The 26,336-nt window shown below is 43.5% G+C and overlaps 1 protein-coding gene across 10 annotated transcripts in view; it reads right to left on the reverse strand.

Moving 5' to 3' along the window:
- The window catches only part of UNC5D (unc-5 netrin receptor D), a 536,221-nt gene that overhangs the window by 39,052 nt on the left and 470,833 nt on the right, over positions 1-26,336 (reverse strand). For all 10 annotated transcript variants that reach the window (XM_032413428.1, XM_032413432.1, XM_032413429.1 and 7 more), the window contains 2 exons: positions 22,989-23,366; positions 18,145-18,229 (listed from right to left, as the gene is read on the reverse strand). In XM_032413428.1, coding sequence (XP_032269319.1) covers positions 18,145-18,229; positions 22,989-23,366 — 463 coding nt within the window. The remainder of the gene's footprint in view (positions 1-18,144; positions 18,230-22,988; positions 23,367-26,336) is intronic.

Below are 26,336 nucleotides of genomic sequence, written 5' to 3' on the forward strand. Positions count from 1 at the left end.
GAACTGAAAATATGTCTACATCTCCCTTTAAGCAAAGCAGGCGGGCGAGGTGGGCGGGGATGGAAAGTAGTGTATGAGCAATAACAAATGCTCGCTGAACAGCCTGGATACAATAATATACTTGAGGTTTGCGGGGGGGGGGGGGGGGAGGGGGGGGGGAAAGGTAAAATTCCAGTGTGAGCTCTAAGCAGCATGGGGTGGCAGCTTGTCTGTGGATGCCTGCCAGCGACCATTAGCGAAGGTTAAGCGCTTTCCGTATAATTGCTGCTTGCCTTCATCACAGACAGGAATAGCAGGGATGCTTATGAGTGACCGATGACAAGCTCTCCTAAAAGAACTATTTAATTGCTTTCAGAGAATCATCCCCCTTGTTGAACATATTGTTCAAACATATGGGAATTTGGGGAATTATTTAATGCCAAATGAACTGAAATCAGCTAATTAGATGAACTCTCACACTCGTGAATAGCAACGCTCCTTCCCGTAATAACTTAAATAGCATTAGGAGGCAGAGGCGGAGCACATTGAGTCTCAGGCAGAGCCGGCAACGGGCGCTTTGCATTAAGCAGGCACTGGGCATTTCCACCAGTGCAAAGGAAGTAAATCAAGATTTATATCTAATCCTACTACTGTGAAAACATTGTCTGTGGGTGTAGGTCTCTGGTGAAGGAACAAAACTTAAATCTCTCCATTTCCCCCCCCCCATGATTAATAATAATTTGTCCCTCTCTGCCATATTCTATCTATGGCAATCAGGGAGATTTACAAATATTAATTAAAGCTCTTCACACACCTGTGGAGGCAGGTGTTAACAGCATAAGGTCACAGAGTAGTCCGTCAAAGCGATGAGCCGCAAAATGCACCCTAAATTTCTGACTCGTACACAGGCTCCTGATCTCTGTGACAGGATGTACTTTCCTTCTCTGTAACCACTAGCAGATTTCTGGTCGGGCTGCTGGCTCTCATGACATCCCAAGTGAAGACAGGGGGAAAATGCAGTCCAAGTGTCGTCATGGATACAGACTTAGGAAACTGGAGGATGGAGGTCTGGGGAGAGAAGGCTTTAATTGGGCCTGGGCAAAAATGAAGATTCCTAAGGACAGTATGGATGGCATTTCAGTTTTCCCAGAGTACATCTGATAAGGAAGTACTCACGCTCTTGCTAGGAGAAAAAACAAACAAAAAAAACAAACAAAAAACCCCACATTTTTCTAAAATTGCTGTGAGCTAATGATAACTGTAAACTAATAACAACAGTGATTGCAGGGCCTATCCTAGGAACCAGCTCCGGGCATCACGCACTCTAATGTAGTTGGAAAAGTCTGGCTGTGTTCGACTTTTGCTACTTGTCTTTTTCCTTGTGTTTGATCCATCCATCCATCCATCCATATGCTGTGCATATTTATGAACACTTATGGATATAAAAAGATCAATAATTTAAGAGCCAGTTCTGTGCAGCCAGATGGTTTGTGGGGCAACTGTATGGTAACCAGGTTGTGAATTCAAATTTCTGCTTACACAGTGCAGCTGAGGGTTCTAGGAAAACTCTGGCCAGCTTTGCAGAGAACCACGGAATATCCATGGGGGACAGGGCGCTCGTAACAGTCACAGGAACATGTTGCCTAGTAATCTGGTCAGACACGAAGACTCGTGTTGCTGCTTTGTTTAGAACCAGAGAGGGAAAACATGGGAAGAGTAGCTTCAGAGGACATAAGCGGGTAAAAGAACATCCCGATGTCCCACTTGTGTCCTCACTGTACTCTTCACAGCACTGCCCTTGATACCACATCCCTCGTCTGACTTTCTGTCATGAAAACCACAGCGTGGCAGAAGGGAAAGCCCAGGCCTTTCTGAGCCTCACTTTCCTTACATGCAAAATAACACCTACTCTAAGACTGTTGTGAGAATTAAAAACAAAACAGAACAAAACAAAAAAAACACAAAAAATACCTAATATGTGCTCAGTGGGTGGAGGTTCTGCTTCTCCCAACCCCGAATGCCCATCTTTCCTGCCTTTTGAAGAGCCTTATTTTTATAGGAACTGTGCTCTTTGAGATTGCTAATTGATTCAATAAATTACCATTCCAGCAAGATATGCTTTAACAAACATTTCACGGCCTTAGGGATGTGCACTATTTAAGGGAATTTAAAGCACCTTGGCAATGCTTCATCCTTACCTCCCACAGTCTGTCCTCAACTCGGCAACCAGTGGAATCCCACCAAAAATGCCAATGTGTTCCCACCTTCAGGAATCCCAGCTGTTCTGCTCTGGAGCGCTCCGTGCTGCCTGGAAGTTTTCGTCCCGTCGGCCACATGACGGGCTCCCTCACGGCTCTCAGGTTTTTGCTCAAATGCCTACTAGGGACGCATTCCCTGACCATTCCCGACACCAAAGCTGATCTTTGCTTTTCTTTCTCTCTACTACACTTAACTGTAGTTAATACACTATATATGCTAATACACTATAGCATTTACATATTTGTTTCCTTTTGTCTCCCACAAAAGAGAATGTAAGCTCTATGAGGCCAGGGAATTTTTTTTTTTTCCCCAGTTCGTCATTGTATCCACAATGTCTACTAGATGTCAGGTGTAAGCACTCAGAAGTAGTTGTTGAGGAGGACAGAGGAGTCAGCTTGAAGTAGTTCCTACTGGTCAAAAACTGGAATATTTTGAGTATCAAAGTAAATAATGGTAGTATAGGATTATAACCCACTGAATAACATAATTCATGAGATATATGGATATATATATGAATGAATAACGAGAAGGGAAAACTCTCCTATGCAGCAGGAAGCCAACTAATAAATGCAGAAAATCATTTGGCAACCAACCATACTAACATTGATTCAGTCAAGAATTATGAATAGATGCTAATCTACTTGGTGGAAGTTTAGAAATAAGAACTATTTATAGGGTTCGAAAGTATCTCCCCACAAGATACTTACTAATTACAAAGGGTAAAATACTACTTTACAGTGGAGAACCTTGGCAGACACCACCTAACCAAGTTATCAAAGTTAACACTGGCAGTGTTAACATTTTACTAATCCACGGGATGGATGGACAGAACACACCTCCTGATAGGACATAGTGAGAAGAACTTGGCATATGTCTGTAATATTCCTGCCAATAATATATAACCTGAATCTAATCACAGGAAACTATCAGACAAGCCTAAACTGACGGACATGGTGCAAAAGAACTGATCCACACTCTTATAAAGGGTTAATGTCATAAAATAGAGACAGACGTAGGAACTGCTCCAAATTACAGGAGACGAAAGACACATGGCAATAGAATGTAATGAATGGACTTGGATTTTCATTTGCTACAAAGGACGTTATTCAGATAACAGGCAAAATATGAATAAAGTTTGTGGAGTAGATAATAGAAGTGTATCAATGTTAATCTCCAGGTTTTGAGAATTGTGCTGCAGTTATATAAGAGAATTCCTTTTTAGGATCTACATACTGAAGTATTTAGGGGCAAAAGGACATCTTGTTCACAATGGTTCCAGAAATATATATGTGTGTGTATGTAGATCTGTATTTTGTGTGTATATGCACACACGTACACATATGGAGAGAGAGCAGAATATGGTAAATTAGTAAAATGTTAACACTGGTGAATATAGCTGTGGGATGGCTGGAAATGATATTCTTGCAACTTTTCCTTATTTTTTTTAGATTTTATGAGAGAGAGAGAGAGAGAGTGCAAGTGGGGGGAGGTGCAGAGGGAGAGGGAGAGAATCTCAAGCAGACCCTGTGCTGAGCACAGAGCCCAATGCAGGGCCCGATCTCCCGACCTGAGCTGAAACCAAGAGTTGGACACTTAACCGACTGAGCCACCCATGCGCCCCATCCTTAAGTTTGAAGTTGTGTCAAAAATATTTTGAATGGATGAATGAATGAATGAATGAAGATAGAGGCCCAAGGAAAATTTTCCAGACTTCTTATAATGAAATCAGCGGGGTCACTGACTACTGCATAAAATGTGCGTTAGAGGGTAACAGGTGCTGCAGCTGGTGGCCCAAGCTTGGCCACACCAGCCACGTGGTAAGTGCCACTATGCAGCACACATACACACACCAGTGGCCACAAAAGGTCACGCTCAACAGGTCCACTGCCAGGAGGCAACTGCGATCCACTGCAGGTATGGAGGTGGATCTGTGCACATTTTCTTTTGCTCTCAGTATTTCTTGACCTGAGTCTGGACTGGTAATGTGTCACCCTCTTCAAGCAAATCAACCAGCTCCATATTTCGAGATGAGATTTTCATTGTTGTTGTTGTCTGCCATGCTGCGCTCGGTAATTACTGCTCCTGCCTTTCCTCCTCATGGTCTATATTATAGATTAATGTAGGTTTGATCACCTTTACCCAGAGTATCACTCAGGAATGCAGGCAGGAGAATAATGATAGTTTTACTATGCCAGACCCTGGGTCGATACATAATTAAATCATATTTTAATGGAATAGACATAAAAGGCAGAGAGATGGAAGCTATACTTAGTCTTAAGATTGGAGCTCAGAAAACAAGGTAGCTCCAGTGTCCTACAGTTTCCTGTCCAAGAAGATACACAGTTTTAACTCTTATTATTCTCTTTTTCTCTTTTCATTAAAAACCTCCTATATTGACCTGAATGCTAACATTGCTGTGGATGAAAATCAAGATCATAAAACGACAGTGTGAGAGTTCTCCCCCCTCCTCTCTTTTCCCTCCTTCCTTCCTTCTCTCTTACACCTGTTGTTTTATTGGAGTCAGATACCTGTCGCATTCTCCAGCTCTGACCAGATCGTTCAGCCAAGTCCCAGGAAAATGACATCACAGAACCTCCTGCGGAGAGGAGCCTCTGAAAGCCAGCGTGGCTCATCAGTCAACCCCAACACCATTAGCAGGTCTCCTGAGGACTTTCATTCTATAACTGCCATGTGTGAGTTAAGAAAAGACTTTTAGAAAGGGAGAATAGGGGGGTGAGGAGCAAAACAGAGGACAAAGAGAGAAGTTAAGCAAAAGCTTCTCTTTGTCACTGTGGATTCCTCTTTCAGTGTTTAAGTGGTCTTCAAACTATAGAGTGGTTCAGAATTCTTTGGGCAGCTTATTGAAAACGATACTTGTGGACACCGCCAGTTAAGATTTTGATTCTGGGAATGCCTGGGTGGCTCAGTCGGTTAATCGTCTGCCTTCAGCTCAGGTCATGATCCCCGGGTCCTGGGATTGAGTCCCGCATGTGGCTCCCTGCTCAGTGGGGAGCCTGCTTCTCCCTCTGTCTGCTGGTCCCAGTGCTTGTGTTCTCTCTCTCTTTGACAAATAAATACGTAAAATCTTAAAAAAAAATTCGATTCCATATTTCTGGGACAGGGCCCGGGAACATACACTTTTTATTTGTGTTCCTTACATGCAAGGCAGCCCTGCTACTAACATTTGAGAAAAATTGTGTAGTTCTTGAGAAAACAGGGGCTTGGTGGTCTGTCCAATGTAGAGAGGGTAGGCTTCTGAAATGGAAGTTGGAGGCTGGTCAAGGTTAAATGCTCAGTCTTAAGGCCTCAGATGATGCTACTGGGGTGGAAAATACAACCACACAGGGACTGTCCTACATCCCCTTTCTCTAAGCAGCATGTGGATTAATAAGCAAAGATGTCAGGCTGGGGGGGGGGGGTTGATTAGCAGTAACTGGAAATAATGCTATAGCTCATCAAGCCATTATATTCCATTAGCTGGGGTGGGGAAAGGAGGAGTGAGAACAGTGGATTACAACAAGCAACAAGCACAATTCACTGAGGATGGAAGCATATGGCTCTACAATGAAAGGGTTTAAAGATCTGGGTCACCCACTCAGTATTATCTGAAATAGGATCACAGGAGGGGAGATGGCATGAGGGGGGCAGGGGCGGGAGGGGAATTACGTTCATACTGGAGTGCGTATCTGAGTTTGCTGAAATGTGAGCAATACCACACTGAGAGATTAAACTGTTTGCATACATTAAACGGCTTTAGTCTACACACACATGCATAGGTGTTTACCAATTAATATACTAAAGGAATCACAAATCATATGTAAACCACCAGTTCTTAGACACAATTTAAGCCTCATCTTTCATGCAGTGTCGGGCTTGTGTTCAGCTTGTTTACCAGGAGGAGCTGAACGATGGCTCATTGAGATGCTTTACGGTGAAAGACCGGACAGGAGTGTGTGGGTCTATGCGGCACACGGCTATGACAGTTTTTCTATCTACCAAGTTGTCTATGCATTTACATCTTGAATGGGAAAAACAGACTCTTCTGGGGCAAACCTGAGTCCCATTTCTAGGATCATTTTCTTTTAGGCTGGGAAAGGACCCAGGAGTTATCAGCCCCGATACTATTATTATTCAGATGACAAAACACAAGGCATGGCGTGGGGTGGAATGATATGGGCAAAGTTAGACCTCGCCCGTGACAAAGTGGGGACTAGACTCTTCTGTCCTGTTAGTGGTGGTGGTTGAGGGGTATGTGTGGGGGCAGGCAGGGAAAGGAACCGATATTCCCTGGGCCACATTCCCCAAACCTGGCATTTCTAAGGTAAAACACTAGCATGAGAGTTATAAGGGTGTATTCGTAGGGACTGAGTCTTAGTATGATGGCGGGGCACCGAGGTACAGTGATTGCAACAGAAGTTTGGTGGTAGTTTCCCATTATAACTGTGCTACAGACTTAGTGGCTTAAGACGACCCAAACTTACTATCACGCAGTTCTGTAGTCAGACGTCTTACTGAGCTAAAATCAAGGTGCCAGTGGGGCCGCATTCCTTCTTGAGGTGCTAGAGAAGACTCATTTCCTTGCCTCTTCCAGCTTCTGGAAGCCCCTCTTCCATCTGCCACTAGCAGAGCATCCTTACAACTCTGTATCTGACTCTGATACTCGCACCTTCCTCTTACAGCGGCCCTTCCATGAGCCCACCTGCATAACCCAGGGTAATTTCTCCCTCTCAAGGTCCTTAACCTTAATCACACCTGTAAAGTCCCCTTTGCCATGTAGCATAACAGTCACAGGTTCAAGGGATTAGAATGTGGACATTTTTGGGTGTGGGGGGGGCATTCTTCTGTCTGCTACCTGGCTTTTCATGGCTTGTTCACTTTGAAGTTAGAACCTAGAGATCCCCCTGCTTCTGCTTCCTGAAACCCTGTTGTCTCCAAGACACTACACAACTGGAACAAGGTATCAGTTGACCTTTGGGCATGCCCATCCTCATTTCCAGAGTGAAGCTCCTTATCTCGTACACTTTATGGAGTCCTGGGAAGTTACTATTCCTTTGTCTTAAAGATGATAACCAAAGGAGTTAGGAAGTTGGTCATCTAGGTTTTTTCAAGGGCAGTGTGGATTGTTTTAGAAAGCATGGAGGCCAGCCTTAGTGTGGGCTGGTGTGTTCTCCCGGCATTTTTATTAGGCTATAACTAAGTGAAGTGGAAAGGATGATATATATTAAATATCTTAATAGGACAGGTTATTTCTACTTCCAGCGTGGGCAATAAAAGAGATGGCACATACAAATAAAAATAATTACAGTATGTGGTGTTCCTTTACAATGAGCAATCAAACTCATGAACCGATGACTTTCCTCTTATTGAATTAAGGTGCACCTTCCATTCAGATCTATTAACAACATTCACAAACCATTGTTATCTTGTCAATGGCATCTTTAATTAAAGACTCCTCTGGACCATTCTAATCACTTCACATTGTGAGCTCACAGGGCTTCTAACGTACTCTGATGAAAATGATGGCAATTTTTATTTATGCATATTTGTTTGTGGACCAAGGGGGCATGGGGTGGAAGGAACGGTGAGGAGCGTGGTGTGGGGAAATTCTTTCCAAAAACAGATCATAAAACGACAGTGTGAGAGTTCTCCCCACTCCTTTCTCTTTTCCTTCCTTCCTTCTTTCTCTCTTCCCCTGCTCTCATTTTGGGGGTAATGGCATTCTAGTCTAACTGAAATGACTTTGTGAAGGAGCCTCTGTGATTTCACTGCAGTAAAGAGCACGGTCTTCAGCTAAAGGTGCATTAACCCTTCTAAGCCATTAAGTTACCATTTGATTAATTGCCCCTTTTATCACACTGCATGGCACTGGTAGTGTGAACAAATTAATGTGTTTCCCAAATGGCAGCAATTTGCTCCCCTTGCACTAGCGGAAAGAGCCCCTTTGTCCCTTAGAAAGCACCTTCCCTCCTCAGCAGTCGCTTCTGCCTGATACAGAGCTCATTAATGCCAGATCCCCTCCAAGGGATAGATGTTCGCCATTCCGATTCTTCCAATAAAAATCTCTAAAACTCACTTAAAGCAACAAGCAGGATGCCAATCTATGACTGAGCATTGAACAGAACTAGTGACAGAAACAATCTGTTCACTTCTATCCATCACTATCAAGCAAGGGAAGCCTGACAGAGCTTGTTCAAGGTGGCCTAAGCCGCCAGCCCAGCTTGACTGCTCACTGATCTCCTACTATGAACGCAAGTCCACTGTTTGGACTCCATATAATATGCCTTTAGAGTATAAATCATAGGCCCCAATGTAAGGAGAGATCGAAGTAGACTCAAAGGAATTGATGCAGAGTCCTTCGTATCTTCACAAGGCTCTGATTTTAGAGTGGACGGTTAATGCGTTTGCTATCACTGAATTGATCTTTCCTCCAAGTCTAGGAATGTGGTAGCAGTCAAAAAGGAACCCAGCATCATCGGGACAGAGCTAAAGCAAATTCCAGGGACTCTAAACAACTTGTTATTTATGCAATGAAAAAATAAGGCCAGATGAAGGACAATAATATCAAAAGGTGGCATTTGTATGGTACTTTATACTTTGCACGAGACTTTATATATGATATATATGATGTCATATATGATGTCACTTTATTGTCCTCACCAAAATCCTGGAATGCAGCTAATAATATACAAGATTTCTAGATGGTACACTTGAGGCCCAGAGAAAGAAAATTACTTGCTTGCAGCCATTCAGACGGGAGGTGTCCTGGGGGAGTTGGAACTCGAGCCTTCGGAATCCCTGTGTTCTCACTGTCCCCATCATCTCCTTTCTGATCCTTCTCTACCTCTCAGGGGATGCCAATGACTGGGTCTACACTACTTTCCTGACAAGTTATGTATGTTATCAGTTCACTTCAGTGAACTCCAGGACTGGCAGATTCTTACCCAGCTAGGGAGGCAAAGAAAACAAAGGTGGGCAGAAGACTGTGCCCTGCACACAGCAGACAGGCAGGGTTTGTGCCCAGTATCGTGATTTCCTGCTCTAAGTGTATTTGTTGCCACACACTGTGGCCAAAACTCGACATGGGATTTTGATTCAGCAGTTGTCTTTTTTTTTCCTTGGTTATAAATATTGTTTTTGAATTGTATTGATTTATTCTTTAATCAATTTCCTTTGTACCCCCTTTCCTGTAAGTCAAAGGGCTGTGTTTATTCCCTGGAAAGAAAGCCGAAGTGGCTCCTGGATCAACTATTACCACAAACTCTCAGGTGACCTTCAGCTGGCAAATCTCTCTCAACTAGTTAATCATCAGTTCCCAAGGTAGAATTCTGGGAATCATCTTCGACTCCTTCATCGCTCACATTAACACGCCCCCTCCCAATCTCTTGTGCACAACCAAAGACAAGGACACTCAAAAGTAGAGTGACTATAATTTATTGTCCAAACTCAGATACTTTTGAGGATGACGAAGGGCACTATTAATAACCGTGCTAGGAAAAATGAGGCAATTTTCACTGTGCTCACAAGGAGGGTGCTGGTATAAGGAGACGTGAACTGGGGAGTGGTCGCGGAGATAAAGCAGAAGATAAGATACCGAAAATGTAAATATGACCGGGTCTCCTGAAGCTGATCTTTCCTCCATCCCTATCTAGCAGGTAAATGTCAATTTCCCCTAGGCAGCAAATAACCCTCTACATAGTCTAGTCCTTATCACTCTTCCTTTTATATTTTGTTCAGATTTGCTTAGTTTCAAAATATATGATCCTATTTGTACCCCTGTGCCTTTGCACATTCCATTCCTGTTGACCGGAATGCCTTTTACGCATGTTCAGTTTTTAAGCCAATTGTCCCTTCCTCTCGGAAGCCTTCCCCGAGCCTTTAGACAGGGTCCATCCCTTTGATCCTGGTTAGCATCTGTGTATCTCTGTCACCACATATATAATGCTGCAATATCATCAGTGATTTGAGTTACTGGGTTTGCTTTGGGAGCTTCATCTATTGGTCTAGTTAGGTGGTGTTAGGTGGCTCTAGTTTTCCTAGTGCAAGTTGAAAATGAGCATATAATTTTTGACTCCCCCAAAACTTCACAGCCTACTGTTGACTAGAGGCCTTACTGAGAACATGAACAGTTGATTGATACATATTTTGTATGTTACATGCATTACATACTGTATGCTTATGATAAAGTAAGCTAGAGAAAACATGTTAAGGAAATCGTAAGAGGAAATACATTTACAGTGCTGTACTGTATTTATTGGAAAAAAATATAGGTGGACGAGCCCCATTCGAACCTGTGTTGTTCAAGGGTCGGCTATAATTTCTAACACTTGTGCTTACTGGAACTGCCCACGGTAACAGGGTCCCTTGAAGACGTCTCCTTTTGATTCTATAACTATTAAAATAGTTTTATTTATTAAACAGAGGAGACCTAAAAACTAGTTTAAAAATTTAATCTTCCATCTGATTCAAAATTCCACTCTCACCCCCCAGTACCCGTGCACACAGACACACGTGGCCACACACGCATGCACACGCACATATACGGAGCTCTAGATGCTTGGTCTGGGGAGGAGGGAGCACATAGCCTCCCTCTTCCATGAGCTTATCCCCATGGCACTGTGATAGAGGGCAAGGATAGGAAAACACACCATCTCATTACGTAACTACCTGTGACAAGGTGATAATATTTTCTCGGATGACTTAAGTGTCTTAAGATAATCGTTACTGGATTCAGTACTGATAGGTGGGGATGCCAAAAGCCCTCCTGGACAGAGGGTGCAGGTGATGGGATTGCAAACCGTTGCTGTGAAGCATCTGTAGCTCCTTGTGGGTCTCAGTTACTTCTGCCAACTGGCCCCCATCTGGCAGCATCTTGACCCCACTCTCTGACTTTTTTGCCTATTGCACTGGCCCCTGGCAAACCTGTTTTCAATCTCACTTACCCTCCCTGGCTCGGGTCAATCTTCTCTACCCCTTGGGAGGATGGGGACCTGGGAATAACAGAAGTGTTCTTTGCCCCTCTCTCCTTTGCTTTAGCAGCACTGGACAAGTCAACAAGCTTATAAACAATAAGAAAATCAAATATCACTGTCCAATTCTCCTGCAAATGGCCCAAATTTTGTGAGTAATTCTCTTGAGTCTATTCTCTTTGACTTTGGAGAGAGCAGAGGTGGCCATTTTTGATACCTGTACTCCTCCAAAATAGGACTTATTTTCTCTTCTCGTCCCATTCTCCTATCAATAGGGAGGAGAGGACCTGGTGAGTAAGTGGGTTGGGGAGCAATAGTGTCCATGCTGATGAAATGATGCTTCTTGGAAGGTTCTGTGGGGAGGTGGGAAAATTAGCTTTTGGCATGCTCTGAAATTAGAATGTGGGGGCACTTCTCTCTCTTGCTCTTTTTATAAATGAGCTCTGAGCTTTGTCCATTTTTCAGAATACAGAAAAGGCCACTGTACCCCCCAAACATCATTCTGCTACATATATACAACCTCTGTCCTCCAACCATCACCTCCACCAGAAATAAACTCCTTACAGAAGGGATTGTATTTTATCCTGTTCTGTAGTACCAGACACATTTGGGGCTTAATAGTCATGGACTACACTGAGCTCTAATATTAATTGTGAAAACTTTTCCAGAAGTCCACAATATTTTTGCAGTGAGAAGGGGCAGTGTTTTTTGCCTGAGGTGGGGGATGGCTTGAGACGGGAACACAGCGGGTAGGTCCCCCAAGCTGGAGAAGGCCAACAGAGATACAAATCAACCCAGAAGCTTTTAGCCAGGTTTTCTCCCCGGTGGCAGTGTCCTGACCAGTCACCTGGTGTCAGTCGGGGGGGAGTCAGAAGTAGGTGCTCTTGTTTGGGGGATCTCCACACTAACTGCAGTAGCCCAGTGGCTGGGGTTCCTTACCTCGTGAGAAATCAGAGCTCTGGGAGGCCCCAGGATAGAGAATGCGGTTTCCTATTTTACTGTGACGAGGATTTTAGAATGGCTTCAAATGTCTGCTTTCACACAAAGACTAGTCGACTGTAGGTAGATTCATTCATTAACATTTCATTTTTACAGGTATGGCCATACATATCCAGGTTTTCTTCTTACTCTTCTAGAAACGAGGTCAAACAGTCTAAGGGTGTTTCTGAGTGTCTATATCTTCTGGTAGGCTTGATACGTGAGAACGTGCGTGCGTGTATGTGTGTGTGTGTGTGTGCACACACGTGCGTGTGCATGCACGGGCTGGTCTCGCTACTGTGGAAGCAAAACTAAAGGAAGCCATTCTGCAGGAGCGGCCTTCACCGCAGTGTTTCACGGTGAGCCATTCCTGGGAAAGAAATTCTCTTCATTTCCCAGGGTGACTTTTGGTGTCTTCCTAGTCTCATATTTGGTCTTACCTCATGCTTTGCTATTAATGGTAAATTAATAGCAAAATGGTAGCTCCATCAAGGCACCCTAAAAACAGCTAATGCTTCCTAACACCACCATGTCTATTTTCCTGATCTTCACCCCAAGAAGCATCCACTGAGTCAGACCATTCGATAGCAAAACAAACAAAAACAGAAGAGAAAAAGTGGTTGAAATATGCTATCTGGGCTGCGCCCAAATTCCAAAATACGTGTCTTTTTGTAAATTCTTCAATAAGATCACTTATATTTCCAATTCCAGTTTAAGCATTTGGTCAGGGATATCCACATGACAGTGTAATTGGAAAAAGAAATGAGTGTTTGCCTTTGGTTTCATTTTATTGCTTCTTGGAAGAAAGCTCCATTTAATAATTTTCTGGTCCAGTTCTCTACTCTCCGACTATGGGGTGGGGAGGGGTGCAGGAGCTGGGTGAGGGGCAGAGGGAAGGCTGTAATGCATCCACATCATTTTCTTATTGTAATCCACGTGGGGGGAGTCTCTGAAATAAGACTTTAATTCCCTTAATGAGATACCTACATTTTATAAAAAATTATCAAAACCCAGTCGGAGAGGATGAGAAAAATTTCCCCCCAAAAGCTCCTGTAGAAATGTTAACAATCACCCCAGATTCTTTCAAATTGAAGTTTGGGAAAAGAGAGGGTCTTTCTGAGAATGATCAGTGCTGGTTTCTTGCCCTCCAAAGGGGGCCAATAGGAAAGGAGGCCACATCTAGCATTGAGCTAGCTGCTTAAATGCCCCCGATCCAGGAAGAGCCCAAGGGCTTCCCCAGCAAATACTTCTGGCAGCCCCAATTTCATGCCCTTGCCTTTCTGTGAGGCTGCTCAAGTTCCCATTCCTGTGATGTCACTAAGCGTTCTCTAATTTGTGAAGAGGGCAGCACGTAAAACCTAACTCTTTGTCCTACCTGTGCCCTGGCCTGGGCTACAGCTGGAAGGAAGCTGCTTAAGATAATGACTTAAAAGCAGGGAAAGGTATCTGGATTTAGCCGCTCTTACAGACTTCTCCCCCTGCCCCTCTTATGCTATGTAGATAATGGAAAACGTATCCTGGAGCTGGACATTAAGATACTTACTGCCCTTATACCTTTCTTTGCCTGGTTAATTTCCACTGATGTTTTAGACTCAGGTCAAGTGACAACTTCTGAAAGGTACTCTCTCCACACCCTGTCTGTGGGTCTATGCTTAGAATAGATTAAGGGCCATTTTGTATTTTTCCATGGTTTTCCATGAGATCCCTTATTGCAGTGTGGTTCCACATTGAGTTGCAAAGTAATAATGGCGTTCCCAAATCTGGGCCCCTCCCCATCCGTTTCATGATGTATTTCCATTATTAGGCATAAGCCTTGTCACGCCCCAAGTGTGCTTTACTGGACTCATGGATAACATACCTAACTGCGCCTTATGGTAGGGATTGTGATACAGCATTGAAATACATTATAAGTCAGATCACCTTGCTTTGGTGCCTTGTCTTGCTACAACCTAAATTGAGCTTACTAACTTTTCTTGGTGTTAATTTTCAAATCTATAAAAATCAGGATAATCATATTATTGTTTACCATATAGGCTCCATGTGAAGATGAAAGGATATACTGTAGGTAGAATGCTTTGTCAAATATAAGTGTAGCAATGAGGAAAAGAACACCTATTTTATCATCTTTTAGATTTTTGTATCACTGTCTACCATGCAATCCCACGATATCCCTATAAGGTAGATACCTACTGTTTTTCAGAGGAGGACACATCTGGGTTGCAAAGAGTTTTAGGAACTTCCCTAAGGTCACATGGATGATAGAAGTGGAGCTTAGATCTGAACCCAGGGCCTCTGATGCCTGGGCTCACACTCCTAGCCACTGAGTTCAGATGTTTCCTAACATTGTGTCCGCTGAGACTCAGCAATTTAGTGGGACTTGTTTCCAGCCTCTGTGCTCTCAGTTCTATGATGTAACAACAGCAATTTACCTGATGTACTTCTAAGAAAAGTTCAACTTGATCCTGCCTTTCTGCCTTGCTTAATTCTCGGTGCTCAGACAGAGCGATTCCAGAGATGCCCCATTCTAGGGGCCAAGAGTTGGAACGCCAAAGTCAGAAAGCTGTTTCTGGGGGCACCTGGATGGCTCAGTCGTTAAGCGTCTGCCTTTGGCTCAGGTCATGGTCCCGGGGTCCTGGTATCGAGCCCCACATCGGGCTCCCTGCTCAGCGGGAAGCCTGCTTCTCCCTCTCCCACTCCCCGTGCTTGTGTTCCCTCTCTCGCTGTCTCTCTTTCTGTCAAATAAATAAATAAAATCTTAAAAAAAAAAGAAAAAGAAAGCTGTTTCTGTAAAGGCTCTGACATCAGGGAGAGATGGCATCATTTAGTGTGTAAGCACTGCAGTTATGGTCAGATAGCCTGACGTCAAATCCCAGCTCTGCCAGGAGAGTAACATGCCCTTCAAAGCACCTTTGCTTCTTGGAACCTTCATGTTTTTAGACTTTTTTTTTCTCCTCACTAAAATTGCTACAAAATCCTCTTCTTTTGACATGACGGAAGACTAAATGAGTCAAATGCATGTGAGAGCACTTTGCAAGTTACACGGAAGCAGAGGTAATTATTACTTTTCCAAGAATGCAAAGTCCTTGTCCAGCAAACCATTTAATACGCATGTCTGTACAAAAAGCCAACAGAGATCATTTCCTAAGCATTATGAGCAACCAGAGGTCCAGACTGCTGCACGAGGTTGGAAGAGATTCATTAAAATGATAGTTCAAGGCTGAAAGTGTAGACAGAGCAGGGACACTGAGGGAGAGTGACATCATTCCATTTAATGGAAAATACAGAGCATCCTTGAGAGGGAGGCTTCCCAGCAATAGAAGTAGGACCTCCAGAGAGGGCCAGGGTGCATAAATTCATACAATGAACCCCCTCACTTAAAACCTACCAGAATTTCAAAATACAGCCATAGGAGCTTATTTGAATACAGGGGGTTATTTTAAGTTTGTGATTCATTCCACACAGCCCTATCTCTGGGAATCTGGTACTGAATTTGGATCAATGATTTCAGTGACAATTCCACTAAATCATCACCCACCTGTCCCAGAGATGTCACTCAGAAAAAGGCAACAGAAAGGTACCATCAATAGGAAAACGGAATGGACTTTAAATATAGCATAAAGAGGCTGTTTGGAAGATCTGACTGTAATTCTGGGTGTGGAAGCGACGGAGAGTCAGAGGCTAAAGAGACAGAGCCGTGCTGTTCCAGGTCTACGGATGGTGAGAAAAATAGGCCTTATTCTGAGCACAAGTTCAGCAGGACAGAAGGACAGCATAAAATGAAAATGGGTTTTTAAGTGACATCACAAAGGCAAGGTGACACTAAATAGCGCTTCATTAATGGCCTTCCGATTAACCACAGGATTAAAAGCTGCAGAACTTAGCTCTGAGCAGCCTCCTGTTAGGGGTGGAAAAAAATCACCAAGCTTAAGAAAAGTAGCAGCAGAAAGGCATGTGCTATTTTTAGTGTTTTGGTAAGTAGTTTGGAGCTTCTTGAAAGGGAATGAAGATTGCCAAGGAAGCTAAATGAGCAGTAGCCTGGGGACTGGTCATTTTCTTAAGAGCTAGGAACATCTGGGAAGGTTTGAGCAACATGAAAAGGAATGTGTGCCTCCTACAATTGTACTTTACCCTCCGTTTAATAGACAGGAAAATGCATACCTCACAGATCTGAAGTCTTGGAGGAACTGTTCCTGTTGCTGTCCATTCCACCCTCCTGGACAGCAGTAATAAACTCACATCTTAGATACAGATGGATAAACCAAACCGGTTAACACAGAACTTACAAAGCTAGTGGTGGTCTAGGAGGTGACCACATCAGGCCAAACCTGTCTTTCAAGGTCTGTGGGCCCTGGCATGTTTTTAATATATTTCTCCTCCTTATTTTATAATTGCAGGACATCTCGAGTGATATTTCCCACATAAGTCCTGTATGTTTAATGCCTTCTGGCACACTCTAGCTCTGACCTCCTCAGATGCAGCTTCTAGTAAGAGACGGGGATTGAGGTGAATTGTAAATTGGGTGCCTTTGAAAATATGAACTAGCCCTAGGTTCTCACATAATGAGGTGGAAGACACTGGGTTTTGAGAGGAAAGAGCTGAATGTAGGCTCAGTGGATGGATTATAAGGAAGGAAGCAGGATGCAGGGGCGAAGGTTGGCAGGAAGCTGTGATTCAGGCAGGCTGACTGGATTCTGCCTTGTACTCGATCTCTGCAGGACGATGTGTTCAGCAGCATGTGTGGAATGCACCCTGACCTAAATTTTAAAAAGGTATGGTTTCTCGTATCAGTCAACCAAAGGGATAAAAAAAAGGCGACTCTTATCCAGGAAACTCCATCTTTGGGTCTGCTTAACTGAGATTCTGAATAAACTCTCCAAGCCCCTCTGTGCCGTGGTTGCCTCTGTTTGCCCGTGGAGGTGTTCAGACACTAGCGTGCCTTCAGCTGTGTAGGTGAGGGATCTGGTTCTCCAGGACTGAGGGAGACAGCACGAGAACAGACCACAGCACGGCCTACTCGCAAGCCCTTTGAGAGCCTCGCCAACAGCCAGCTAGCAGAGCCTTTTCCATTCCTTCTAAGCTCTCTCGAGCAGAAAGTTAAAACCACTGGGCACCAACAAATCCTTTCATGGAGATAGTTATCAGAATCTGTTCAAACCATCTGTTTTCTCTGGCTTTTTTTTCCTTCCAGTGTTTTTCCTTCATGTGTTCTCTGCTCACAACAAAAAATCTAGCCTAAAATAACCAAGATGTTAAGACTGAAAATGCCAGAGGGATACATCCAGTTTATGAGAGAAATTGCTTTCTAAAGCGGAGCTAGGTTTATCTTGTGTGGAGGAAAGCAACATTTCCGCAAATATTATACTTGCGCTAAGAAAATAACCAACTACTTTCATTAAAGACTCTGTGACAAGATTTGTATTTGTCCATGTAATTGAATTTAATGCTACTGAAATGTGTCAGACCTGAAAGCTATTGCAGCATAGACATATTTTAACATGGAGGGAAGATTACCTGAGAAATCCTCTCTCAGCCAAGAGCAGGTCTTGTGCTGACCTGAAAAGGTCACAGGTTGGTCATTCTCAGCATTTGCATAATGCCTAGCACCACAGAGCACCTCCTGGGATGATTTTTTTTTTCTTTTGAGAGGAAGACTATGTGAGGTAGTCAATATTGACGGAGGGGCCCTGCTAATGACTTGCCTACTGATTCACGGTTTTATATTTGGTGTCTGCAGTCAAGAGGTCAGTGACCTAGATTAGTCACCCAAAATTGTGGAGCTAGCTCTGTGTGTTTTCATTTTATCCAATAGTTTTGCAACTGGTTTTTTCCTCTATATAGTCAAATAACTCACAGATCTTAGCTGTACGCCTCCATGCCAAATTATCTTAAAAACCTCAGATTTTCTGCAGTAGCTCCATTTCCGTATTTAAAATGTCATCAATATGCCACCCTTCTCTCTCACCTGGGTTCACCTTGGTTGATGGACATATAGATCTCCCAAGAATTCTCTTCTGGGATGGCCCCGTGTGGTATGAGTAAACTCACCCCTAAAACAGAAAAAGCCAAGAGGTTATTCGTCGATTTTCCAATGATCTTGAAGCCCCACAGCTGAGCACCTTACAGATGCCCCTTCTCTCTCTTTCTCACATACACACACACACACACACACACCTCACAGCAATTTATGAAATCCTGATCTTTGCAAAGTTTATAAAGTTCAAGATACTAATGGAGAAAACATTGTTTCCCAACAGTGAAATAAAGAGGAGCATGTTATTCGACTGTGGACTCAAATTCGCTTTTTATTTAGAGTCTTCCCAGCATTTTTTAATTCTCTTAAAAGAGTGGGTGTCCTGAGACCAGGCACTATCAAACACGTCTGAATATAAGAGTTTATCAGTGTATTGGTTAATCTACTGCAAAATTTCAAAATGTATCGCTGTAGCTCATCTCTCTCCAGTCATTTCCTGAAAAGGCATCTGAGGTGGTGGGCGAGCCCTCTAATGCTTTGCTCAGGCCTTGTATGAAATTGTCTTATAAATTATGCATCTCAAAGTAAGTTTAAAGAGGTGATAACAGAGTACTGTATTTTGTCAAGAAAACTGAAGGGGAAAAAAAAAAGGCATGGATAAATTTAGGGACATTGTAGGTTGTTGTATAGCTGGTATTTGTCCAATATTTGCAAACCGAAGCTAAAAACGATGAAGGTTAAAGGTGGTGTAACCATATTCATGTTGGTGTCAAATCAGAGAAAAATCAGTAGCCTAACTTTAGCAAAATCCTATAACGCAGGGGAGGGAAGGCCCAGGAAGCCACATCACACTGTGTTTGCAACATCCTCTCTCTTTTCTTATCTACTGCAAAGTAAATATTTCACTTTGGCCAAGAGAGAGGAATCTAGAGAGGGCAGAGATTCTCTTTAATTTAGCTTCTTGTTTATAAAAAAAGAGATGAAATAGAGACACAGTAAGACCTTTGCAAAATAAAATCTCAGGGCATCCTCCTATTCTTTGAATAATGCGGTTTCCACCTTTCCCCCTTTCGTTAGAGCTAATGTAATTGCACAGAAAGCTTTTCAGATTGCCGATGGTAATTTACATCTAGAGATGGCAGGCTTTCCTGATATCCTTCTATGTGCCTGTTAGCTGCTATGGAATCAAGGAATGTAAGACTCATTGCAAAACAAGTTATCTGTGATGCACATTTTGAGCATTATTCAGTAACATGCTAGTTATCATCAGTATCTTTCGCCAGCACTAAGAATGAGGCACATTTAAATCTTGCTTACAGCTTTTCAGCAGGAGTATCCATTTATATTCTGGACTTTAATGTCAATGGAACTGTAATTGCCATACTTAGGGGCCTCTGATCAGGCTCCTCCTTTCATTTCCTGTTCTTTTTTAAATGTAGTTGCCAAATGAAGTGGACTCCAGTACTGTTGAGCAGAAGTTGTGACACACAGGATATTCACTGTGTGTGTGGATGTCAAGCTGAATGCACACCCTAGATATTCTGTATTCTCTCTGTTTGACACAGTGCTTTTTCTCTGTTGCCTCTCTTTTAAACTCTCTAGGCCCTTATGACAACAGAGATCTTCAGTCCTTATTCTTTAGGTATAGAAGCATCATGAAGCAATGATGCCATCTTAGGCAGTTAACCTGAAAGAATAACTTGATCGTGCTCCCATTTTTCTTTTCCTACAATTTTCCTTTTTGAAGGTACAATTCACAGGCAATAAATTGTACCCATTTTAAGAGTATAAATTGATGAGTTTCTCATGTATACTCTCATGTAATCACCACCGTAGTCAAGACACAGAACATTGCCATCACCACAGAGTTGCCTGGTGCCCTTTATAGTCAGTTCTTCGATTGCCAATCCAGATGATCATGTTTTACTTTCTGACATGTTGATTAGTGTGCCTTTTGTAAACTTGCAAATAAATCCTACAGTGTGTTTAAAATAAAAAAAGCAAGGATGGCTTATTACATCAATAATATGTTGCACAATGCCTGGCACCCAGTAGGGACTCAAAAACAAAAACCAAATCCTAAATAGATGAAGGAATAGGATTCAAAATTGTTTAAAAAAAAAAAAAAAAGGCAGACTCTGAGACGTGGTCTCTTCTCTAGATCATCAGTGCCTGACGGTCAACTCCCAGATCGAATCAGAATAAATATGTATGTGGACTTTTGAGATAGGGCTGTTTGTAGAACGGATCATATCTCATTCCTTTCAAGTCAGCTTAATTCCCTGTGTTCAGATTGAAACATTATTTCATAATACTCCTAAATACGACCTGAATCCACGGGATCATTAGAGCTTTAAACGATTTCATCTTTCCTTCGATCAGAAATTTTTTCTCTTTCAAACATACTTCCCTCCTCCCATTTAAACATGCAGATTGTCAACAGAGATGGGACACAAACACAGAGGCAGGATCGTGGTAGGTGGTAGTGTGGGTGACAAGTTATCGCTTAAGAAGAAGGAAAGGCATAGTGGGGAATCTTTATGCCTGTGGTCCCCTAAAGAAGTGTCTGTTTTCAATCTGTCACTCACCAGTTATCTCTAATTAAAGAAACATACTCTCCCCCAAACTCCACCTGCTACCCTGACAGCCTTTTATTTTATATGACAACAGAACCACCTGTCTGAGTTTCTTGCTTCGTATTTTGCATAATAAATGACTTCTACAGCGTGGGGACCATCCCATCCTTTTTGAAAAATCATGGCCAGGCACCATACAATAATTCGGGACGGATGGCACTAGAACAATTTAATTGCTGTGCCTTGCTTCTTTACACTCTAGCCCCTAGGGCATATTTTGCATTTATGTTCTGCAAATAACACAGCATATGTTTCAATTCCCCACACTTATTTTTCCTCAAACTCATTCCCAGTGAACAGCTTCAATCTTGTCCAGAGCTTCTTATTAGAAGCTTTGAAAATGCCCTTTCACAGAGGAAGTGTTTGGGAATCAGATGCCATCAGAACTTTGCGTTTTCAACACAAGTGCTTCTCGAGTCAGAATGGAGGAAAAAGAAAAATCTGTTTCATGATTCCATCTCACTTTCTTTGATGAACCTTAAACAAACAGAGCCAATGAATGGGTTGATCTTGGCATGCCTGCCACATGTATGTAAACACACAAAGACGGGAAGAGAGAGGAGGCGTGTGGGCCAATTTATTCAACCAATAACTACTGGGAGCCTCTGAAGTGCCACACACTGGATTAGGAAGGAAAGGGAAGACAAAATGCAACCTTCCAGGATTCTGATGAATATATCCTGTTCTTAGGAGGGGTTTGCAGCATTTTCTTTTTCCAGAGCCCACACTTCCAGGTTATAGATTCTTTTTTTTTTTAATTTTATTTTATTATGTTATGTTAGTCACCATACATTACATCATTAGTTTTTGATGTAGTGTTCCATGATTCATTGTTTGCATGTAACACCCAGTGCTCTATTCAATACGTGCCCTCCTTATTACCCATCACTGGGTGGTTATAGATTCTTACAAGAAGGGTACTTGGTAAGCATGGCTGACTGGCTCATTCTGCGTAGAGTCTCCTGACTGCCAATTATGACCAGGGAGGATTATGTCACATGTTGACATTCATGCATGTTTAAATGAAGATTCTTACCACATTCTAAAACATGGACCAAGGAAGATTTTGGGAGTTGAAAGTTCAGAAAACAAAATCATGAGTAGGCCTGCATTTGAGGGCGATTTTTAAGGAAGCAACTGATGTAGGAGAACAAGACATTTCTCAACTTGAACCAAAGTGCAGTGTCAGGTCACTAAGCTACTGTAGGGTCAGTTAGCTGGAATGGGAGTTTCAGACTAGTCCTATCGCAGACTTCATTTTAGAGGATAAAATGATTGATTTGGAGAGGGTGGAGAGCTGTACCTCAGAGAGAAGGCAGCCGAGGCCCCAATGGTCCCGATTCAATGCCGTCTGGTGGTTTTGTCACACATACAGAGATAGTGTACTCTTTCCTCTCAGCGGCCAACCAGCGATGATTCAGAGCACTACCTAATTCTCGTTGCTTAGAAATCAGAGGAGAGAATGCCCTCTTTGGCCACTCAGTTAGGTCTTGGATGGCATCTCTGAAGACTAATCCATAGATAGGATGTCATTTTAAAAGTGATTTGGTCTGTACATCTTAAGTATCCTTGTCAAAACATGAAGAAACTCTCCCTTCTAACCAAAAGGAGGAAAAAATTCTTGAGAACTAATTGTACGCACGATATAGCCCTGGACCTGAAGTTTGCATTCAAAAGAGCAACTCCGTGATGAACCTTCTTCATTGCTTGTCATAAAGTAACATTATAGCAAGGTCTATGGACACTGACAGTGTTTATTAGGTCAGTTATGGAGGAAGTTCGACTTCGATGTCCTTCTGCTAAATTATCTACTAGTGTATAAACCATGTTTGGCAATAAAACATGGTATTTCTCATTCCCGTCAAGGAATATTTTCAGTGCTTCCTGCTCATGTTCTAGGAAATATATTTCAAGGGGGCTTAAACCCTGGGGACCACCCAAACCTTCTGAGCAAATATGACTGTCAACTCGAACAGGGCATCAAATGGAACAGCTGATCCATGCTGAGGTGAAGATTGCAAAATCTAATCTCAGCATCGATTCTGGTTTGCTGTGTAAATCGAGGCTTATGGAACCACAGTTTATAGCTCTGACACAAAGATGGTAACATCTTAAAAATGAATCTTATGGGACATAATTGTCGATATAAATCATTTAAAAGAATGCTCGGAAATACACAAATGCACACGTACCACCCACCTGTATTTGGCATGACTAAGCGTCCTCCTAAGTGGCCAAAGACCCCAGTGGTCCTCAGTTCTGTCCTTGTGGGGAGTGATGACAGATTCTGGATGTAGGGTGTTTTATTTCTGGGGTGCATTGTACTAAAGCTGCGGTTGTTTCCATGGGGAAAAGTCCCGGAATGATTCTTGCCGTGGTACTCGGGTCTCTCAGACACGCCCAGGGACACCATGAATGAGCTCTGGACTTTGACTTTGATGTCAGACAAAGGGTTAAAGAGTGAGGACTCTGTCATGAGTTCCTTGTCCAGAGGGTCCTGGAGGCAGATGGGCCCGCTGTATGTCCGGCTGACCGTGAGGTCTGGTTGCATGGAGGAATTCAGGAGCAGGGAGTTACCTGGTCAAAGAGAATTGATCTGTCACTCAGAAACGAAAAGGCATCACAGTTACCCCCTTGCCTCTGCCTCTCCTAACTGCAGAACCACCCGTGTGCCTGTCAGCTGCCCTTCAAGCCCACCCGAGTGTCTGTGGCAGCTCTCACAGGCTGGTCAGGAGTGACCAGAGCCCTGGAATCTGGAGCTCTGGCTTTTCCAGCGGATTCTCTGAGTGCCGCTGAACCCAAGTCACTCATGTTCCAGAGCTCCTTGGATGCCGTCTTTTCAAAACAAGTATTTCTGGCACTCCGTCAGGCAATGAACTCAGGTATTACGTTTATGTGATCATTTTAACTGGTGAAGAGATGCTTAAAGGAAAAAAAAAAAGGAAGAAAGATGTTTTGCAATTCAGTTTGGAGGAAAAATAACATCTGTTCATTTTAAATGGTAAGAGGTGACACAGCTAGGTAAGGCTGTTTATAACTAGAGCGGTGTTGATGCCAGCGCATGTCGCGTGGAATTCTGGGCAGTTTCCGGAGCTGGGGGAGGAAACACTGTGTCCTCGGAGCAAACAGGTCGGGGAGCCCACGGATCACTCTGTGTCTGAGGAGTCCGTCTGCTCTAATAGTGCATATGTCACTCTGAGAGGGAAAAGAGGCCCCACACGGGGAGAGTGAGACTCCCGATTCTACGTGGGGAGCAGCTTAGAATGGCTTCCTTTCCGTCTCAAAACAACTGAAAACAAAAATCTTTACGAAAACATGAGAAATTTGACTTTCATCTGTTGGGGTTCACCGATTTTTTCTAGGCCAAATATTAAAAATGAAATGCCGTGCTATTTTCTTGTCATGAAGTAATCTCATTTATTAGTAAATAAAGAAATAACCCTCAGTCCCAAACCTCCCACCCGTATCAGTCCGTCAATGTGACTCCTCAAACTGAAACCAAACCATATTAAACAGTTTTCCTTTAGGGCCTGACAAAATGTTTAAAGTATGCTATTTTTGAAAATGTTGCAATTCTAGGCCATATTGTATTAGCCTCTATTGTTCTTCCAACTCATAATTTGTAGCAATGCCAGCAAGAAATCTATAACCCTGACTTTTGCCACCTCTTGTTCTGATGCTCTAAGAATCCAAAATCATAGAGGAGGAGGTTCAAAATGAGATGAAATGGCTTTGTAGATCTAAAGGCTCCTTGATGATGCATTTTTTTCATGCTTAAGGCTCTGGTGCCAAGACACAATCAAGGAGCCGTGCTTTTTAATGGAACTGCACTGAATTCTACAGGTCTCAGCCTGGTTCTTGTTTATGGTCTTCCTGGGCAAGAAGCGGGACTTAAGAACCATGTCACATCTGAAAAGAATTTGGAACAGACCCTTCCACCAAGACCTGAAAAATCACATCCCTGAGTCTCATGGCTATTTTATCTCAAGCCCTCACCTTCTGGAGCTTAATTTTTGGCCACTTTTTGAAAGACCCTCCTAGCTTATGTGAAGCCAAGCAGCAAAAAGATTTCCTAGAGTTACACTGAAGTCTAACTTAAGGAGAAAATGCCTGATTATAAAAGTATGTACGTATGACAAGAGTCCACGGTTGAAGAAAGTTGGCTGATTACTTTACAGTTCCCTCTGGAAATCCTTTTAAAACTTCTGCTCAATTCGAAGTATGGCATTCTGTTTAAAAGTCTCATCACCATTCACCTTCCACTCTCTTTGCTCAAGAAGGGATGTCTCAAGACAATGGAGGTGAAAATCATATGAAGGTCAACGGGAGGTTTATCATTGCAGTGAATATAGGGTAAAGTAGAATCTTAATAAAAGGAGGGGCAGGGGGGGCGGAGCAAGATGGCGGAGGAGTAGGAGACCTGGATTTCGTCTCCTCTCAGGAATTCAGCTGGATAGGGATCAAACCATTCTGAACACCTACAAACTCAACAGGAGATCAAAGAAAAGAAGAGCAACAACTCTCTGAACAGAAAAGCGACCACTTTCTGGAAGGTAGGACGTGCGGAGAAGTGAATCCAAGGCGATATTCGGGAGGATAGACGGCGGGGGAGGGGCCTCCGTCGGCACTTCTGGCAAGTGATAGAGCCACGGAGCACAGAATCGGAACTTTTAGAAGTCTGCTCCGTTGAGGGACGTCACTCTGGTGGCGAAGTGGGGGGTGGAACCCTCGCGGGACAGTGTGGTCTCAGGACCCTCGGGGTCACAGAAAGACCGGGGGTGCCTGAGTGCGGCAGAGCTCCCAGGTATCGGAGCGGAGAAGCCGGCTGCAGAGACAGAGACGAGGCACGGGCTCTTAGCTCGGGGTTGCTATAAACCGTGATCCGCAGCACAGTCGGGCCACTGCTCCTCCAGCAGGGACCCAACAAGCGGCAGATCCGGGGAGACTCACCTTCTTCCCCCGGGGAGGAGAGGTGCGGGAGCGCACCGCGGGGATCTGCTGGGTTTGGAGACTCCACCCGGGGTCGGGTGCCAGATAGAAAGGCGCGGTCACAGGCCGGGTGAGCGCGGAGTGTGGCCGGAGACCGGGGAGACGGGAGTGACTGACGGCTTTTCTCTGGGGGCTCGCTGAGGAGCGGGACCCCGAGTTCTCGGCTCCGCCGGGGCGGAGATTGGGAGGCCGCCATTTTCACTCTCCGCCTCCAAAGCTGTACGGAGAGCTTGCAGGGAACAAAAGCTCCGGAGAGCAAACCCGAGCAGATTACTTAGCCCGGACCGGCAAGGGCGGGGCAATTTTGCCTCCGGCAAAGACATTTGGGAACCACGGCAACAGGCCCCTCCCCCAGAAGATCAGCGAGAACAGCCAGCCAAGACCAAGTTTACCGATCAATGAGAACGGCAGAACTCCAGCGCTAGGGGAACACTGCGCATAGAATTCATGGCTTTTTTACCATGATTCTTTAGTCTTTCAAAGTTAATTATTTTTTTTAACTGTCTTTTTTTCTTTTTTCCTTTTTTCTTTTTTTTTGAATTTTTCTTTTTCCCTTTT

This window comes from Phoca vitulina, unplaced genomic scaffold (genome assembly GCF_004348235.1).
Source record: "Phoca vitulina isolate PV1807 unplaced genomic scaffold, GSC_HSeal_1.0 scaffold15, whole genome shotgun sequence".
Classification (NCBI taxonomy): Eukaryota; Metazoa; Chordata; class Mammalia; order Carnivora; family Phocidae; genus Phoca; species Phoca vitulina.